This window comes from Porites lutea, chromosome 3 (genome assembly GCF_958299795.1).
Source record: "Porites lutea chromosome 3, jaPorLute2.1, whole genome shotgun sequence".
Lineage (NCBI taxonomy): Eukaryota > Metazoa > Cnidaria > Anthozoa > Scleractinia > Poritidae > Porites > Porites lutea.
The window spans coordinates 41,870,909-41,891,288 of NC_133203.1; the positions used below are offsets into that span (position 1 = coordinate 41,870,909).

The following is a 20,380-nucleotide window of genomic DNA, read 5'->3' on the forward strand; positions in this document are numbered from 1 at the left end:
TTTTAAATATTAAGCGCTGGTATTGAAAGGTCTTTTATTTGAATTTCTCCTCGAGGTACTACCAGTAAAACCCGCTGACACATTTTCAGTTTCACAAAACGAAAAAATAAAGATGGCGGACGGAATGGTGAGTTTACGAGTTTCTTTGCATTTTCCTAGCTAGCAGAGCTTTGTATCTACGTTTTTTTTAGTTTAAAAGAAAATTTTTTGTTTTAATTTGAATTTCTTTCTTGATCTTGCCCTTGGTACAATGCAGAAATTAGGACTTATACAGGGGAAAAGAAAAATGAAAGGGGATATTCCTTGAAAATCTTAGTAGAGCTTGCTAAGATCTCCTACCATTGTGTTCCTACGGACGGAGAATTTTTAATTTAAATGATAGGCGTAACAGTTAAAAGACTGATGAAGCTAAGGTGATTGTGTAAACTTTTACTTATTACTGAACTTTATTTATCATTTTTTGTCTTTGAATTGATGAAATTGTAGAATAATATTGATGAATTGTTAGTTGGTTTGGCATCCATGGGATTTGAATGGGAAGACTGTCAGTCAGCAATAGAAGCTGGAAATAACACACTGGAATCAGCAGTGGAATGGTAAATATGCTGCTTATCAGACTCTCTAAAATATCGTAAAGTACTAAATGCAGAGAAGATCATTAGTGCTAGTTTATATTAGATGGTACGACTTTTGCTTATGACTATCGTGTACGACTGGCATATGTCATGAGTTCACATCAGATTGTGTCGTGTAAATGAGACCCATGACATCCATACAACATGTGTGGATGTCGTAAGTGAAAAACTGTTCGAGTATGGATGGTTGAAAAATCATGAAGCATGCTAGTTGTGCATGATAGTCATAAGCAAAAATCATACTGTCTAAATTGTCCTTTAGAGATACCTACATACGCAACTTGTGCAGTTGCGAAAAGAAAGCCTGAAAAAATTAAGCAGCACTCTAACCAATTGAGGTAGAAAGTGAACTGGGAACTGGTCATCAATTTTTTTTTTGTAATAAACCCTACCTGGGAAAGATGAAGATGAAATGATGAGGGGTGGGGGGACAGCATCCTTGTGAATGTAATGGTTTTTTTTCTGAAAAGGGCAATTTTTATACCCAGTTCTAGAGACAAAAACTTACCTTGTTCAGCAGCACATAACTGTATAGCCCATACATGGGAATAACTCCCCAAGAACCCATTCTGATTGCTACTTGGATATGATTCTCAGTCATCAAATTAAATTCTTTAGCCATGCTTGTAAGTGGCCGTCTGATTTGCTTCCTACTAGTTGGGGTTTTTAATCATGGTTAATAAATAACGGGTGATAGATGTCAGGTCAAATATGGACCACTGCCTGATTAAACCCACACCCCTTTCCCCCCCCCTCCCCATCCCCCACCTCCTTGCCCAGAGTAATAATTATAAAAAATACTGCTTCAATGCCTTTGATTATTGTCTTTGGACATTGGTTGGCTGTGTATTTTATGGACTGGTGCGACAATTATTGAACTAATGTGTGGCCATTGAACTACTTTCTTTTTTTAATCTTTTCCTGTTCTCTCAGAGAGAGATTATTACATGCCTTATTTACTTATCTGAAATATTACCTCAACAGAGCTACTCTGTAAATTTAAGGTAAAATAAAGTTTATGTTATGTTATGTTGATGATGTCTTTAAGCTTGTTTAGGTTTATGAATGAGCTATTGTGTCTTCATTGCATCACACTGAAACAGAAAGAACAACAGGTGATGTAGAAGCAAAGCATTTATTTAACCTGTTTTCCAGGTTGATAAGGAAACAAGCTGATCAAAGTGGTGCAACTAGAGAAGAAATTAAGTCTGATCGAGTGAAAGAAAATAAGGTATGCCTTTCTGTTTTCTTAACTCTGTTGAGCACTTTATACAGTCATTATGCCCCATTATGTCTTAAAAAGACTGTGAATAAGTTTCATTTCGCCAGTTATCTGGAAGGAACCTTCTGTTGTAGCTATGGTGAATGACCTTTATACAGTTAACTGTAATTTTCTACAACTGCTTATAAAATGGTTGAGACTCCTTTGTCAAATAAGCACTGTTTTGACTGTTATTAATATACCTCAGCAGAAGAAATCTTTTGAATACAAGGGATTTCTTTCCCTCTTCAACATTCAAAGTTATCATTCAATACTTGCAGGGGGTGTGAGAGGTGGGGGATGAAAGGGGTATGAAACAGGTTTATTTTTCATATTGCTGCATCCTCCCTCAAGCAGAGCTGCATATGTTGGTCATTGAACAAAGAATGACGGCATTTATGCTAAGACTCGCTGGTTGTCCACGAGTCCTGTATGTGGCACATATCTTCCAGTCTCCTGTACAGATCACCAAATCGCCCAGATAAAATTGAATTTTTAGCTTTTCTATGCTTTAGTTTGGAATTTAGTCCATTTTCCTCAAAAATAATATTATTCATTAATTTTTTCGATCATTATATGACTTCTGTGGCAGTTAATGCAATTCTTCAGTGGCTCAAAAGGCAAATTTTTATAGTCTGTACCTCTTGTAAGACTTTGTATAATGTCCTGGGACACATCCATGGTATATTATGGGGACTCGGTTACATTGTGTTTTTGAGGGATGGGCCGAGGAGGGGGATTGATGTTGGGGGCACTGTAAGGGTCAATGTGATATGTGATATTTCCTGGTTTGTCCAATTAAAATTGCAACCTACTTGTGGTCACCATTATATTTCCTTTCTGAGAGCTTGTTAGCTTTTTTTGGCTTGGACTTTTTGATCTCTACTTTGATTGGTTCATTTTTTCCTACGTCTGCTTTGATTGATGTTTATTACAGTCACAAGTTACTTGTATTCCAAGTCAAGAACCAAGCACATCAGCTGGTGGTTCTGTGCAAGTGCCAACTCACTTGTCAAGTCGCTACACAGTCAGTGAAGAGCATCAGAAAGCCAAGCAACAGTTTATGGAAAAAGAAAGAGAAAATGCAAGAATGGAAGCAAAAAGAAGGAAACTGATGGAAAAAAGAGTAAGGACATACCACATTGTTCATTTTCATTCATTCATTCTATAAGGGGTTCCTTGCAACAATGGCAAACTGATGTTTTTGCATTAAAGAAGCTCTCTTGAAGATATGCCATTTGATCTATTTTTTTGTATCAGCATTTGAGAATGAAAAGTGCTCTACTTTCTTTGCATTACAATATTAATACATGGATGTCCATATTGAGAGCCTCCACCCCAGTGTCTTTGTAAACAAGGTTTGACTTAGGGCAATGGAAAGTGCGGCTAGTTAGTGTACAGCCTTCTATGCAGGAGGTTTTCAATGCAATTCCCGGGTGTGACCTCAAATTTTCAAACTTTCTGTGTAGCTTGTAGTAGCTTACTACCATAAAATGGAGCACTAATGTAGAGACAAATGTACCTTTGGCCTCAGGTTTGTCAGGCTTATGTGTACTGTTCCAAGTAACCGAAATTGAGGAAGGACCTTTGACCATATCATCTTGTTTCCTGTAGGCTCGACAGGAGATTCTTCAACAGATAGCAGACGACAAGGTGAACAGACATGAAAGAAGACTAACAAAACCTGGAACACATCCAGCCACATCTCAACCTGCTATCAGTGCTAGCAGTGGTACACCAAAAGAATGCTTGAAGGATCGGAAACAGTGTCTGCTTCAGGTACCATATTTCCTAGAATAAGTACCCATGCTCTAATAAGCACCTTCCCCTGAATAAGCACCCCTTCTAGGCTATAATAGGGAGCTTAAGCAACAGCGACCGGCGATGGCTACAAAAACTTCACTTAAAAAGTGAATTCGTGCTGCCTCAAACTTTATGCATATTCCATTTCGTTTAATTTGTCAAATGTTGGCAAATTTTTTTGGAGTTGAATTCTAAAGGACGTTCAACCGGATGATCATACTCAACCTACTTATGATATGACTCCTGGGTTCAAACCTTTCACAGTATATATTTTGTTCACAGAGCGATGAAGTCTTACTTTGTGAATTATTCTGTAGAGAGGCTCTTGGTAACAGACAGTATTTTTCTCTGATAATGTTCATCTTTGCCAGGTGGCTCTCTAACTTTTTACAAGGCGGATAAAATCAAACAGTGCATCCTGCTCGACAAACAAGATTCCTGATTAAGTAGTGCTTTCCAAATAAAACCTATCAAGAAAGGCAAATAACATCACTTCTTCTGATGGAGTTAAATATGTTTCTTACAAAAACTGTTTCAGATCAGAGGTCCCACTGGACTTCTTAGAAGAGAGACTTTTTCTCCTGATGCTAAACTAGAAGAAGTAATGCTGTTCATCAGAAGCCAGTACCATCTAACCTCTGACATCTATGATCTGTTACAGGTATGAAACACTAAGATTAACTTTTCCTTATATTACAGTACTGAGGTGATATACAGTCAACTCTCTCTTAACGGACACCTCTATAAGACAGACGCCTCTGTAAAACAGACACCTAGAGTTGGTCCCTGCCTTTCTTTACTCCCTTTATTTGACTCCCTATAAGATGGACACCTCTCTAAGACGGACACTTAGTGCCGGTCCCAAAGGTGTCGGTCCTAGAGAGAGTTGACTGTAAAGGCAATTGAGAATTGCTGATTGTTGGAGTTGGAGTTGTTGAGATTTGCTACTCAAGGTTACCAAATTGAAGGTTATGCAACTGGCTACAGTCGTATCTTAATAAGCCTGCATTTTTTAAAAGCTTACACTGTCAATTTTTCATGATTTTTTTTAAATTTGAGAATCAGCTTTTGAAAACTAAAACTCAAATGGTCCATCTTGCCTGCTTGGAATTTCCAATGTTTTTAATGCTAGAAAAAATGTTCTCTTGGTGGGCCATGTAATTAATCTTTGGAGACCAAGCCCAAGATAAGTACTAAAACAATGATTTAACAGCGAACATAACTAAATTTGGAAAGAATTAAGCTGCTCTATCAGAGGTTACTTGTTGATTTCATTTTTAGCACCCTTTCAACATTCAACATCTCTATGTTTCCACATCTTATAAGGATGTATGCAGTGAAATATTTTGTATCTTTGGGGATCCTTAAGTGTTTGGGTTACAGGATAAACGGTAACAAAATCACTGGGATAAGTGGCCTTGCATCATTATTGAGAACTGGCTTTAAACCATTTTTATATAACACTAAAAATAAACAACAAACAACTTTATTTTATTTTAAAATCTTGGTAACAAAAACACAACCGTAAGTAGCAAAGGCTATTCTAGGCAAGGTGTGTAAAAATATTTAGGTAGATTGGTAAAATAAGATGTAAAGAAAAAAAAGTGTTATAAGAAAAAGGAAGATTAGTTAGGTAAAGACAAAGACAAAGTCTTCTTGCTTTGTTCTGCCCCCTTTCCCACCCCCACCTCTGCCCTAGAACAAGAGAACCAGAAAAAGGTACCCATCCCTTGACACAATGGGCTAGACCTCTCTGGCATGTTGCCTGCAGGGAGACTGTAACAGGTGTCAATAAATAAAAAAAGAACCCTTTTTTGCAGCCATTTCCTCACAGGATATTTACTGCTGCTGACATGTTGTCGACACTAGCTGATCTTGGACTCAGCCCAAGTGGCTCACTTGTGGTAAAGAAGAAAGATTGCGACCAAGCATCAACAGGGACTGGTGAGTCAGATGTCTCTTAAAGTGTTCTACAGTGGAACGCAGTCAATACAGACACCAAGGGAACATGTGATGGTGTCTTATTAAGTGGGTGTCCATATTAAGTGAGCTTTCAGTAAAAACATCATGGACGCATGGCTTTATCAATATGAGGGTGAAAGTAGACATTTTCGCATTTTTAAAAATTTATTGTAACTGTAACAAGTTCATCGTCAAGAAACCCTATGATCAAGCGGTTGTCTCTAGAGCGGGGTTCCACTGTAGTTGATTTTCAAACAAAATATTCTTGATGGAAATATATAACAAGATCTGATATTAAAAAGATATAATCTGGAACTAGTCATTTCAGCTTTTGCACGGTGTCTTACTCTTAAAGAAAGGAACAAGTCATTTTACATCACCATTCTGGAGCAAAATGGATGTAAAATTTGATGAGGAATAGAGAACATGTGGTTGCATTCATTTCTTATCTTCATCCTTTAGCCATAGTGGTGGTAAAATTTTTAACTTTAAATTCAGTCGAACTTCCATGTGCAACCAGCTCTTGTAAGCGACCACCTCCCATAAATGACCACTAATCCAAAACACCAAATTTTCTCAGTCAAAGCCTTACAGTTGGAACCTCTTGTAAACGACCACCTTCTGCAAGTGACTGCGACCACTTTTTGGGCCTGATTGTTAATGATTTTCCATTGTTTTTAACCTCTTGTAATCGACCACTTGATGCATTCTCTGATCTCTGTGTTTGCTGTGTGCACTATGATGAACTTTAGAGACAACATGGAACTCCAGATGTCATAATTTAGACATTGCATGCAATAAATTATCTTCCATAAAGTAGACGTGCCTGGACCTCTTCTTGGAAGAAGCCCCCTGTGGTTCGGTTCTTGTAAACGACCAGCTCCCGTAAGTGACAACTCAGTCTTTGCATTTTGGGTGGTCGCTTAGAGGAGGTTTGACTGTATTATTATAGGTCATGATTCTGCTGAACTGGATCCCAGTGGTATACCTACAGCGGTATCTACATGTAGAAATGAACTGAGCAGTCCTGGGAATAGCAACAATAGTCAACCATTACACAGAAATGATGATAGTGATGATGATGATGATGATAATGATGATGACGGTGATAATATGCACAATTCTGATGAGGAAGAGCAAGAGGGTGTCCCCAACATGTTAAATAGAAGCCCTCCACCAGAGTTACAAGATTTCCCTGAAATACCTAATCCAAATGTTCTGGGTATTGGGGGATTTAATAATGCTATTGCAAGGGGGCGTGGTCATATGTGGGGAGCAGGTGTCAGACTTGGTGCAGTGGAGCATAACCCGCACAACATTGATCCTGTGCTGAGAGCGCAAAGCCCTGGGGAGTCAGCTGTTAGAAGATTGGAGATGAGACAACATTTGCAGCGTAGGCCTGAGACAGGTAAGTACATTGTAGTTAATGAAGTTAATCTTAAAAAATCAGCCACATCTACCATTTTCATAGAACAGAAATACCAAAAATTGAGGCTGAAATCTCAGTTTATCCTGGTGAAAAAATTCTGGAAAGACAAGATGGAAGTCCATTCCTCCTTTGCCATTCCATCTAGAATCAGGGTTGAAAAAAAAAAAACACTTGAATTTCAGCTTGTCCTTTGGGCAAGCAGCACTCACAGTTTGCCTGCCTGAGGCCATTAGTTAATGATTTTGTTAGAGGATGATTTGCCTGTGAGTTTTAAAAGTTACTTTAGTTATTACCCCACAAGGAAATTTACTTGTCTCGGACTACCAGACAGGAGTTTCTTCAAGCCCTGAGATTGCGGGGAGAATTCCTTTGCCCTTTGCCTTTTTTTTTAAACCACACTTGCTCGACGGTGTCCCCAAGCTCATGAAAAATATTATCAATGGTATTCTTGAAAGGCTTTTTTTGTCACCTTATTAAAGGTACCAGTCGTGTAATTCAACAGGATCAGCCAATTCTCCATCGGGATGTTCAACGTCTTGAAGACTTGTGTATCAATCATGTCGGTCACCGTCTTCCTGGACACCAAAATCCCATCAACAGCCTGGGAACACTTCCTCATGCTGTGTGTGACAAGATCCTGATGCATCTGATGAAGAATAAAAGTCTTTCACCAAAGGCAATGCAGGCATTTATCTCTTGGTATGTTAATAGCCCCTACACTTCAATTAGTGGGTGGCCCCCCTCCAAAAAAAAACATAAAAAATTAATTCTCTTAAGAATCTCCTAAGAAATAAGTAGTACTATGCAAACATTCTGTGATAGAAATTTTCTTTAAATGGTAACACCATTGAATTTCATCCACAGATTTAAAAGGTTTAGTGATGAATAATCTGACCATAACATGGTCTGGTAGTGAACAGTTAATACATACGCTTGTGTAATGATACATCTGAAACTAAATGGACAACATAGTGAGTAAATGTTTGACTTATTAGGCCAGTTCAGCCCTCCCTCTGTCACTCAATGCCATCCACCTCTGTCACAGAATCCTAGGGTTGGGTGATAGAAAGAAGAGCCTTGTTGAAACAGGACTACAGAAGTTTTGCCATCATAGAGTGAGGATCAAAAAAGTGATGTAGAGTCCTATTTTTGGGCGACCAATTTGATACTAGAGAGTAGAATAGACCTATTTGGCTAACTCAATGTTGTAACCAATTCAAACCCTTTGGGAATAAAACGTTTTGTTTCAGGAATTTCCATATCATTTAAATGTGAATGCAACATTATAATGTAAATACAAGTCACAAAGAATCTTATCCCCGGGAGATTTGAATTGGGTACAACATTGAGTTAGCCGAATAGGTCTATTTTGTTTCCTCTCTTTGGTTGTTATGCTTTGGCAGAAGACAATTCAAAGCCTTTGCTTTACACTTCTCCCTTTTATGGAGTATAATTTAATAGCAATAAGTAGCTTCGCAAGTGTATGTTGATATAAATCAGATTAAAACAGGGACATGGAAAATCAACTTCTGACTTGTTTAACATCCTTTTAAAAAAATTAAGTTTAGTCCTTCACGAGGTCCTGCGATTTACTTATTTCTAGTATTATCCTTTTTAGTGAAAAAAAGAAACTTGCCCAAATAGGCTGGTTCAGTATTATCAGGTTTAATCTCATAGTTTTTAATAATTATTTTAAATTTTGTCATTTTTTCAACAGTGGCTTGCGCAATGTGAAGTTGGATTGTTACCCATTGGTTACTAATGAACTGCTTATAGCTCTCAGGTCAGATGTTAATGCTAACATAGTCATCTTATTAGTGAACTACTACACCTGTATATTATTTTCTGTATATCAAAGTTAGTTTACCAACAGTGTTATTGGCATCAAACATTTATTATAAATATCTCAGTTTCTAATGGCTTAAATGCATCAGCTAATTTTTCATAACTAGCAAGTGTTGAACAAACTTAGAAGATATTTAGAAGGTTAAAACCCTGTTTAGGAAAAGCTTTCGTAGTATTGTATAGTATTGTGTCCCTGGGAATCCTGTATTGTGTCTAGACTGCAAACAGTCGTCCTTCCTTCCTCTGAGAGCCACACAAGGCAAGTGAAAAGTCAAAATTATGCAAATTACTAGCCACTCATCGCTCAAACATGCCCTCATTTCTCTTACTCGCATTCTACCAGGTCTCAAAAGGAAAATGAGAGACTGTTCACAGTCTATATTGTGTCAAACTTGCTGAACATTTCAATCTCTACCTTTTCTAATTTTTGTAACATATTTGCTATTTAAAGTCATGGAGAAAGCAATTGTGGCACAATCACTTTACTTTTTTACTTTAATGACACTGGGTTTACTTGAAGAATTTCAATCATTCCGATGTCAAAGGGGAAAAGGCACATGAAAATTTAACTTTTAATAATATAAGGATTTAAAAGTTTAAATGGTCTCATTTTAATGCCTTTTTAGGAATTAACATTGACATGTACGCAATTTGAGACATATGTATGGCTACACATGAACTCTTACTTTTTATCTAGGTTACACAGACATCTAACTCATCTTAGTTTGAAGGCATGTCCTCTTATAACTGACAGAGCACTTGAAGCTGTCGGAGGTATTTAATTTTTTTTTATTTGCTTAAATTATTCAACATTGGCCATGTATCCTTTTCCTCTAGTTTGTTTCGGTGGATGTCAAATATCCTCTGATTTTAACATATTTTGACTTTTCATTTCACATACTTTGCTTTTCAGTATTTTGCAGAAAATGAATTTTGTGAGATTTTTCCTAATTTATTTTTGCTGTAATGACAACTTCTAACTCAATTTTATGACATCACCTTGAAAACCATCTATAGTTTAACAGCAACCATTTCTGTGTTTGGGAATGCTAATTAAATATTATGCTATGTTATGTTAGGCTAGCTAGAGTTATGGAGCGGTTCTACTGTTGAAGATGGAAACTAATGATAGTGTGTTCGTACGGTCAGTTACTTTATTCAAACCTGCTGGCTACTTCAATTTTTATTGAAACTCCTGCTACACTACTTGTAAATTACAAGTGTAATTTAAGTTTTATTGAATTGACCCAAGGATCTTGGCGTTCTTAGGTGGTACCATTGATGACTAGTTCTATTTTTCTTTAGTTCTAAAGAGGCTGAAATCACTCAACTTGAGTCAGTGCAGCCAACTCACTGACAAATGTTTCCACCATATTAAAGGTAAGGAGAAAAGACAGATGTGGGCCCACAGTTTTAGCTTTTGAAAAAGGTTCTTTGTCATTCTGTTATTGTCTGTTCTCTTGTAGAGCTTCCATCTCTAGCGACATTACAAATGGATATGACCAAAGTAAGGGAAATATATAATTTTGTTAAAAAAATGAAAAGAAAATAGTCCTTTCTATGACACGTAACTCTGACACCAATCCTATCACCCTAGAAACATCAACATATGATAATCATAATAAGACGAATGGTAGCAAAAATAATTTATCCAGGAGCATGATACATTCTTTTCAGGAACAATGTAAAAGGATGTGGCCATCAAATTCTCTAGAATATGGAAAATAACTTCTTAGAAAAAACAGGATGATGGAGTGCCAACATATTCACCCTTCCTACAGCAGTGAATAACTATGTATGTGGGTCAACTCTTTCGTATGATGAGCGGCATCAATACAGCATAACCTGGCTCTCCTACTGTGTAAAAAAAAAAAAAAATGAATATTGCAACTCTCCCAACTTTTCGACAAGAGGAGCCAGTCCGTCTTCAAGCCTACATCTGTTATCATGTTGTCAGCGCTCACTGTAATGTCATCAACAATTTAATTCCAGATAACTGATGCTGGAGTTTGCCATTTTATGGAGAATGCTGCATGTTGTCCTAACTTGGCGTACATTAGTTTTAGTGGAACCAACATCACAGATCACAGCCTTCAAGCCATGCGAGGTGGGTTTCGGGATTCTTGATTCCTGAAGATAAAGGAAATATTGAGGGATTGTACTCAGTTCAGATATACGTTTATAACACTTAATTTTTCATTCAAAATATATTTCTCCATTTCTGATTGGCTCAAATTTCCTGGCTAATTCTCCATAACCAGCTAGTGTTGACCAAGTTTGGAAGAAATTCTATTCAGGAGTACGCCCACTTGGATAATCGTAGTTAATCTATGTACATGTGCAAATGTTTTATTTATTTATTTATTTGCCACACAAAAGAAGTAAAAAAAACAGCAGACAATATAAAGCAACTGGAAAGAAAAAAGAAGAGACACTAGAAAGCTTATGTGAGACAAGGCCTCCAGGTTGTTAAGCAGCCATTTTGATATATAATTATTATTCGTGATGTGTTTTCCTTGGAAAAAGCATTTAGAGATTTGGCTACCTTTTTACTATTAAGAGCAGGTCTATGACTTTGTCTCGGGTCCAAAGTTGGATTGACTTCTGTCACTCTTCTGTTCTTTGTGTGAATAGTTAATTTCTGCTTTTTGCTTTGTCAAACCAATGTAGACCTCAAAGCCCTCAAGGTTCTTGTCATTGGCAATACAAAGGTAAACTACAACAATGTACATTTTTGTAGCGTTAGTGTAATTGTAACAGCACTTTAACATCCTGCCCAATTTTCTCCTATGTATATGAAAGCACTGCTATAACTTAGAGAATTGTGACAGAGCACAGGTGGCCCAAGCTCACCTCACAAGTGCTACAAATGTGACTCTACTAGGTTTTGGGGCATGTGTGTTGTGTTCCAGTGATCTGAACTATAAAGATGAGTATGAAAACAAGAGTGTCCAGTCTTAGAAAATTACTTTTTTCTGCAACGATTTTTAATTTTCCTCTATTTAGTGTTGCATTTGCTGTTTTTCGTCACTGCCTCTCAGGTTGATCTAATGCATTTATGGTGAGTTTTTCCATTGTGTTTCCACTGCTAAGAAAAGCACAACACTCACTGTAAATGCTAATAAAGTCACGCTGTAGAGTCACATAAAAATAGTGTCATGACTCAAAATTACTCTATGACATAGACCTGGCCTGTCCCATTTCATTTATATGAACTATCCACGTTACCATTATCAGATTTTTATGCACCTTATATTTTTTTATCCTTTAATGCTTACTTTATATTGTGCATGTTTGTAAATACAGTCGACTCCCGATAACTCGAACCCTCGGTAACTCGAACCTCGCGCTAACTCGAATCAAAATCGATTTCCCCTGGATTGCCGTCATACATTCACTGTAATTTTACCCTCCGTCACTCGAAACCTCGATAACTCGAACCAATTTTCGTTTCCCCTCAGCTCATTTTCTTTATAATTTTACCCTCGATAACTCGAACAATGTTTTGAGCCCTCAAAAAGTCGGGAAAAAAGCCGTCTTCTGGCGTCCGAAACATTAAATTTTGGATTTCCTATTGACGTGTTCTAGCGGTATAGTTTACTAGTGGAGGCTGATGTTGATTGTCACAGGCTAACGTGAAGCAGCTTTACTTCTCAAAACAGTAAAACGCATGCTCTGTTTAGGCTATGTTTTGTTGCGTTACGTTCTGATTTATAATCTAGAAGTATCTTTTAATTTTCACTTGACATTTCTACAACTGAATGTGATTAAAATGTTCACTGTGCAGTAAAAACTGTTTTTTACCTTACTCTCTACTATTTTCTTGGAGCTCCCGATAACTCGAACTTTTTTCGATTTCCCTTGACGGTTCGAGTTATCGGGAGTCGACTGTACATCCTATGACTGGTTAGTCTCCTTTGTTGAGCACCATGCATGTGTCTTAGTTTTCAGTTTGCAGCTTTCCCTTGCTGACGTTTTGTCCCCCCTTCCCACCCTCCCCACCCTTTTTCAAATCTCTTTTCAACTATGTGTTACTCAATGAAGTTGCTTAAAACATTTTAAAAAGACATTTGAGTGTGATCTTGGGTAGCCTGTGTACAGAGCTTCTCTAAGGACTGTCAGTAGTTAGTGGTGGATTGATGAGAAGCGTGGCTTATGATTTTTCCTAGATCTCTTCTTTAGAAGTTGTCCATCAGTTACCCCAGTTGGAAATTCTAAATGTGTCACACACAGAAATATGTGATGATAGTTTGGTTGCATTGGAGAATCATCCATCCCTTGCGTCATTAAGTCTTCTCTCAACAAACGTCACTGATGATGGGCTGTGTCATCTGCAAGGTGAGATCCTGGAACTACTATTCGCCACTTTAGAGGCTAGAAAGAAACTGGGTAGAGTTAACTTTGGCTAAGACGTCTGGGACTGTGACGTATACTAGGGACAGGGAAAAATAGAGACCTTTCCGCGAACCAACGTCATTTTGGCGGGTAAGTGTGGTAGCCGTCATCAGTCTACTACGAGTTTTAGCGAGAATGTGGTAACGGCGAAAACAAGTTATCAAATGTTGGAAATTTTATCATTTGGCGCTCGGGAGAGGGCTTAGCCTCCTTCAACGGAAAAAAGCCTGCTAACTTTTGTGGTGAAAAAAAGTACATTGAAACTTTCCGGGGTGTCTGTTTTTAGAGAATAGACGAGAAAACTTAAAATTAAATGTCGTCCTCGTTAGCCGTCCTCGTCCTTGAATCTAAAGCTGTCTATTATTGGCCAGTAACTGACCATCCCATCCCTAGTAACCATCCCAGAAACAATAGCGGGACACATTTCTGCTCCAATTCCCGCCTTTTTTCTAAAGTGGGGAATTTTTCAAGTATTAAGCACCAACGTTAAGACACCGGCAGATTGTTGACTCTTGTTTGCTGCTTTCAACAAGTTTTTCTATGTTCTGAACAACAACAGGGTTTATTGAGAGTTTCTGAGGCCACTTTATGCCATCAACTCAGTTGATGTCACATGATTTTTTTGTGCCTCTCTCATAAAATAGTAGATTAGTATAGGTAATAGCATGATTTGTAGTGATATTTGGCATAAATACCACGTACAAATCATGCTATTACCTATACTAATCTACTGTTTTATGAGAGAGACACAAAAAAATTTGTTTATACTACTACCCACAAAAGGTTTGTAATTTTCACATGTAGGTACTTCAAATTAAGCTGAAATACCACTGCTCTAAGCCAATCAAATTGCAGAAAATTCTCATGTAGTAGTATAATACTGATAATTATTGCTGACTTTAAGCCTTAAATCTTTGGGATGATTGCAAAAGTCAAGACAATCAATACCAGCCTGCATAGAGCTTTCCTTTAGATTGGGGTTCTATCAGTTGTCTGGATAATCCAATGTGGCATCAGAAGTGTTTCCATCTGATTGTCTTACCTAGCCTGTGTGGGAGGCGTTCAAAAGGAAAGGAAATAAGGATTTTGGGTGCAGGAGAAGCGCGCTCAAATCCCCCACCCCGTCCCTATACGAAATGTGTTCAGGTGAATTGTAGCCTGTGTGGCAGTTATTCGAACAAATCATTTAAACACATTTTGATACGATTTGGGCTCGAGCCCCCTTAGATCTGCTATCAGATATTGTTCAAGATTGGATACAATGTGGTTCGTTTCCCAAGGGTCTTCCGTTATCTGCAATAATACGTTAAAATCAACAACATTGAAGTTTGCTATGGACGGTCTTACTAAAATTATTTGTTATTTGCTCACTGCTTAAATTCAAAGGTTTGAAGTTGTCTACTGTAAAACTGCCCAACAGACTACACATTACAGACCAAGGAATAAACAATATACAAGGTAAGGAAGATGAACTATAAAACGCAAATTTTTTTTCCTTACTTCGTGGATTTATTGGTAAGATATTTGCCTTGTTTGTCTGACCTGACGCCCTAGTAGTCAAGTTTTCTAGGCCAAGAAAGAGCTTGTGTAACAAAATGTATTCGGTGGCACGGAAAATCACGAAAATTTCCCAGCACTGTCAAGCGCCCTCTACTTCTAAAATGGAACAATAATTGACGGGTATTTTGGCAAAATGAACAATATTTGCCTGTTGCTGATGTGCGTTTAAAGCCAGCCAATTTGTGACTAAGGGTGCTCCATATACCTTGGTTTATGCTGGCTTAGCTAACCTTTTCCAGGTCTACTTTACTTCTGTACGGCTTTGCAAAGTTCGGTAATAACCCACAATCCCTTGCATGGCCATGTCAGTCAGACATGTCACTAGCTTAACAAAGCATGACGTGTAGTCAGCGTCCGTACTTTGCTTTATTTTCAGCACTGAGTAATCCTATGGTAAAATGCGACCCAAGACATTTGGGGAGAAGACAGCATTTAGATTTACTTAGCTTAAACTTAATTGCAATAATGCATTTGTAGAATAAATGATTTTCTCCGTTGCAGGCCCCCTTGGTAGTTAAAACAATCTTGTCATGCATTGCGTATCTTGCAGGACCCCCCCCCCCCCCCCCCCCCCCCCCCTCCTGGTTACTGACACTGTATTGAAATGGTACAGTGATAGCGTTAATGATTTTTCTCTTGCAGGACTCCCGTTGGTAGCTCTTGACCTCTCAGATTATATTCACATCACAGACAATGGTGTTTATTCAATAGCACACATGACAAGGTAAAAACATTTGATATTCCATGTTTTGAAGAACCCTGCGAGTAGAGGCTACTCTTTTCAATAGAACTATCCCAAATAAGTATCCCCTGGTCGAAGGGTAGTATTAAAGAACACAGTTAACCCGAGCTCACTGTTTGTGTCATGTACGGATTTCTTATGGGTAAATATAGAGAACATATGGGGCGAAGTTTAGGTCTTGATATTTGCTAGAAAATGGAAATGAAAGTCGATGAAACTTACCATATGGCGAGTTGTTGTTGTCGCTAATTTGTACACGAAGTTTCGGGAAAAATTGTCTCCTTCACCTTTCCTTCGTAGTTTTGGAGACTATACTAAACTTCGCCCCATATGTTCTCTATATTTACCCATATGAAACCCTTACGTGACACAAACAGTGAGCCTGGGTAACCTGTGTTAAAGATCAGCGGTGAAGTGTATTTGAGCAGTTTAAAGGAGCTGTGTCACGAATTTTATCAAAGTTCTAACTATAGGAACTGCCACCAAATTGGGTGAAACATAAAAGTAATCGCTTAAAATATTAAAAGAAGGTATTAATAACACAGCAAATACAAAAGTAGGCACAGATAGACAAACTGGAAGAAGATTAAAGCGGATTAAAATTGCTAGTTTTTGAAGACTTCTTAGCCTAACAGTTTTTTTCAAAGTTAATTTTTGTTGTTTGTCGCGTTTAATATAATGTTGTAGACATGTTTGCCTCCTTTTCGTTAAATAATAATTTAAACATTCCATTGTTACCCTAACCCTTTTCTTAGATTAACGCAGTTGTCACTTAGCAATACAAAACTGACAGATGATGGAATGAAAAGTTTAGCAGGTGAGGCTATATTTTATTGCTGAGGCGCATAATGTTCCTGTAGAGAGTTCCTTTTCAGACACAATTCATGCTCAAACAGTACTTCCACACTTGGCACACAAATGAGGTTAAATACAATTTAACGCAGTAAACAACAAAGAACAGCCAATATGCTCATGGCGGCCAGCGGCAGATGAGTTCGGCGCATGCTCCGAGCACTCTCAGTCGTCTCAAAGCACATTTCCGTGTATTAAAGCTGACAAAGCTGGTGGCGGCTTTTTTCTGTGCAGTGCGTTCTTCATTTTCAATTTTGCCAAAGCCTGAGGGATCCGGTGTGGTGTGGGGGCTCATCGCTGGGGGTTTCATCTCGCCACCAACGAAATCGCCCCAAAGAACCAAGGAATAACTCTTAAATTGTTGACACAGTTTAATACGTAGGGGTTAATACGTAGCGTCATCTAGGGTTTTTACTTTTTCGACAAACTTATTCGAATTTGCAGTCGACCTAAATACAAATCTGTTTATCCTTGCGTCGAACTTTTTGCGCTCTTAATTCTCCAAATGCTTCGGTGAAAGTAGTAAACTTTGACTTTTTAGAGGTGAAAAAAACTGACAGAAAGTTTCACAACCTCCGGTCATTTGTTTGAAATATAATAAAACAGTTGCCTAGTCCCTGGGCCTCATTATCCCGCGCGGCCAAAGCGTTTCGTGTCACGTGGTCCATGGGAAAGTAAAGGTTAAGAGAAAATTTCTGCTCATGAAAGTTCTTTTCATTTTCATTTTTGGAGACGATTTCGTTGGTGGCGAGGTGACCGGATAAATGGCTGGGTTCCGGGAATTACCAGTCATGGGAGCGGCTTTCTGTCTAGGGGCGGGCTGGACACAGTAGACGCCCCCTGTAGATATTACAGGCACCTCTCTTCATTACACTGCGACGCAGTTGATAATAGGACTTTATCCGGAGCCTCAAAAGTTAGTCATCTCCAAATTTGTCTTTGGGATCAAAAAAGTCACAGTAATTTCTTTTTTCTGGTTTCCTTCAACAGCACTGACTGAGCTTGAGGAGCTGAATTTGGACAGAACGCTGGTAACGGATGATGGGTGTACTGTGCTCTCATGTAAGTACTACCTGCTGTCTGGTCAAATTGTCTCCTCAGAAAATTCACTCCAAAGCAATTCTCTCTCGCAGACTATTTGCTCCCAGACAATTCGTCCCAACTTAACTCCAGACTCGTCCCAACAAATCAGTAGACATGTCAGATTCATGTTCCAAGATCTCTTCCAACTAAGATTGTCCAATACCATCTCGTTTTGTACGTCGAACGCACTTGTCCCCTAAGCAAATTGGCCCGAAACAATTCTTTGTCGCATAGACTAGTTGCTCCCAGACCCAACTGAACTCAGGTTCGCTCCTCTAAATTCTGTGGGGATGCCAAAATCCTGTCTCAATATCCGTTCAGTCAATCAACGAAGGTTACCTAGTACAATCATGCTCCATTCTGTAATAGGAGTGCATTGTAAGTCGAACGCACTTGTCCCCTAATAAAATATGCCGCTAAACTGAACAGTTCCCTATCACATGGAGTGTTTGCTCCTAAAAAATTCTCTCCAACTTAACTCCAGACTCGCCCCTGCAAAACTGTCCTCTGAGCAAATTCCCCCCCTCCCCCTCACCCCAAACACTTCTCTTTTGCAAAGACTATTTGCTCCCAAACAATTCGCCCCTACTTAACTCCAGTTTGCCCCTGTAAGTGTGCAGCCAGGTATGCCAGAATCGTTTCCCAGTATCCGTTCAGTCAAGCAACGAAGGTTGCTCAATTTGCCTAGTCCCTAGGCTTCATTATTCCTCGCGGCCAATTCGTTTCCGCCCGTTCGCCTCGGATACGTCACCAAAGTGAATTGACCGAGAATGACTGGGAAAACGCCCTACAGGGACTAGGCAAGAACACAATTACGCTCCATTCTGTATAAGGAGTGCGTTGTACGTCAAACGCAATGATCAGTCTGTAAAGTAAAGCCGTTTGGATCAGTTTGATTTCAAGACAAATCTTCACACATGAAGACTTTCACTTTCAACTCTTTAACTTACTTTAGGTTTGTTTTCTGGCCCACACAGGTTTTAGACACCTGCGTATTCTTGGTTTATCATCCAAAAGAATAAGTAACAAGCTTCTACTGAATGGCACTTTAAACGAGTGCAAAACCCTAACGCAGCTGAACTTAAGCAGAACTAGGATATCAGACAAGAGATTAGATCAGCTGGTACTGCCAGTGCTGAGTCAGTTGAATCTTGATTGGACAAGAGTCACACCAAGCGGCTGTCTTACACTTCTTACAGGTATTGATTCTCTTCGGACCTTTGGGTCATGAAGGCGATGGGCGCGCAAATAAGCTGAGTGAGCAGCGGTCAGCGGTGGGTGAGGGCGGTAAAGCTGTGAGGAGATTGGGGCGGGAACAAGATATTTATTCTTGTCGCGGCTAACTCGCGGCTTCACCGCTCGTTGGAGCTCACTTTCGGGCTTCGCCGTTCACTAACCTTAGCTTGTTTGCTTGCGCGCCGAAGAAAACTGGCAGCTATGCTGACTATTGAATAGAAAGTGGTTTGTTGGATTTTGATGTGGCATGTTGTTTTAAGCTTTGTCACTTTGTCATGGCCTTGTTTGTTCGGTTGTTTTTGAATAAAGGGAAATAGCCATTGTTGCCTTTCTTGAGTTCTTTTACTGTAGAGACCAAACTAAGGGTTGCTCATTAAAATAGAGTTAAACCGCGTGCTAGTCCATTTTTGCTGGCAGCGTCTAGGAGGCTTAAAGCCGCATTAGAATGAACTTGAGTATCAGGCTTTCTTTTCTTGTTTTTTCTATTTTTTATTTTTTTTTATTTTCTATTTTTTTATGATACTCAGGTTACATTGTAGACATAAGAATACCATTTAGTTGGAGCTTGATGTTATGCCCAAATATATGCCAATATAATGTGTCTAACCCTGCTAGAGCGTAATAACCATCGAACCAATCATTACTCGAACTAAGCATATCTGACCTCGCGCCCCGCGCTAAGGGCGGGAAAAGCGAAAGAACAACCCGATTGGGGAGACAATCCCGTGGTACAGGGAACCTGGAGATTTTCGAACATATTTCCACATACCTTTATGAAACTGAGGCGAGAATCGCTCCATTTTACGTATTTTTTGTTACTCCTTTTAAATTTTTTTCGACCCTTTTTGCTATGTTTAGGTTGTCCTTCGCTTAAAGCCTTGAGAACAAATAATTGTACGCCGCCATCTCAGGATTCCGAAGATTCAGACGAAGAACAACAGCAACAATGAGGAATCGCCTTCAAAAGCAGATATGATTCTTACTGACAAATTTTGCTGTCTTCAACCCTCTTTCACAGATACACAACATTTTATAAGATAAGAATAACATGGTGATGTCTCTTAGTTTGCAACCATGTGAAATACATGAAAATAGAGTTTAGTTCCCAGCCGCGGAGAGAAATGCTTTTGTTCTTAACAACCAACATGGCCGCCGTGACCTCACGTACAAGCCAGCAATACTTTAGATCTATGGCGATGCAAGCTGTAGTCAGATTAGCAATTGTTTTTGTTCAGGTTACTGCTTAATCTTTTGAAGAATACCACTGCTGACTGAAGTTGTTTTTTAAGGAAACAATTAGGCAGTAGACCCTTTCAAGAGTTCCAACGTTTGAACAGGGCTCTTTAGCAAACATTTATCTACACTGCTGGAAAGACACCTTAAAACGCAGAACTTTTTCGTGGTTTGTCAAAAAAGAGCAAGGATATATGGCTTCGTAAAGCCGCAAAATTTTACAGACGTTTCTATTGGGACTCATAAACTTGAATTACTGCGTGACTTTACAATGTAGTATCTTCGTTAATTTTCAGCAAATCATTCTTAAACTTGGCAACTTTGTAGCCTGAATTTCAGCCATC

The 20,380-nt window shown here is 38.7% G+C and overlaps 1 protein-coding gene across 1 annotated transcript; it reads left to right on the forward strand.

The window, feature by feature from the left end:
- The first annotated feature begins 107 nt into the window (after positions 1–107).
- Positions 108–19,865, forward strand: LOC140929751 (uncharacterized). Its single transcript, XM_073379464.1, has 22 exons — positions 108–127; positions 487–596; positions 1,791–1,866; positions 2,834–3,022; positions 3,511–3,675; positions 4,238–4,360; positions 5,520–5,643; positions 6,614–7,069; positions 7,570–7,789; positions 8,808–8,873; positions 9,633–9,709; positions 10,241–10,315; positions 10,402–10,442; positions 10,928–11,042; positions 11,606–11,646; positions 13,105–13,273; positions 14,717–14,788; positions 15,533–15,614; positions 16,388–16,449; positions 17,475–17,546; positions 18,545–18,766; positions 19,662–19,865. Exons 1-22 carry the CDS (start codon positions 113–115, stop codon positions 19,751–19,753), a joined length of 2,664 nt encoding a protein of 887 aa, XP_073235565.1. The 5' UTR covers positions 108–112; the 3' UTR covers positions 19,754–19,865.
- Positions 19,866–20,380: the final 515 nt, after the last annotated feature.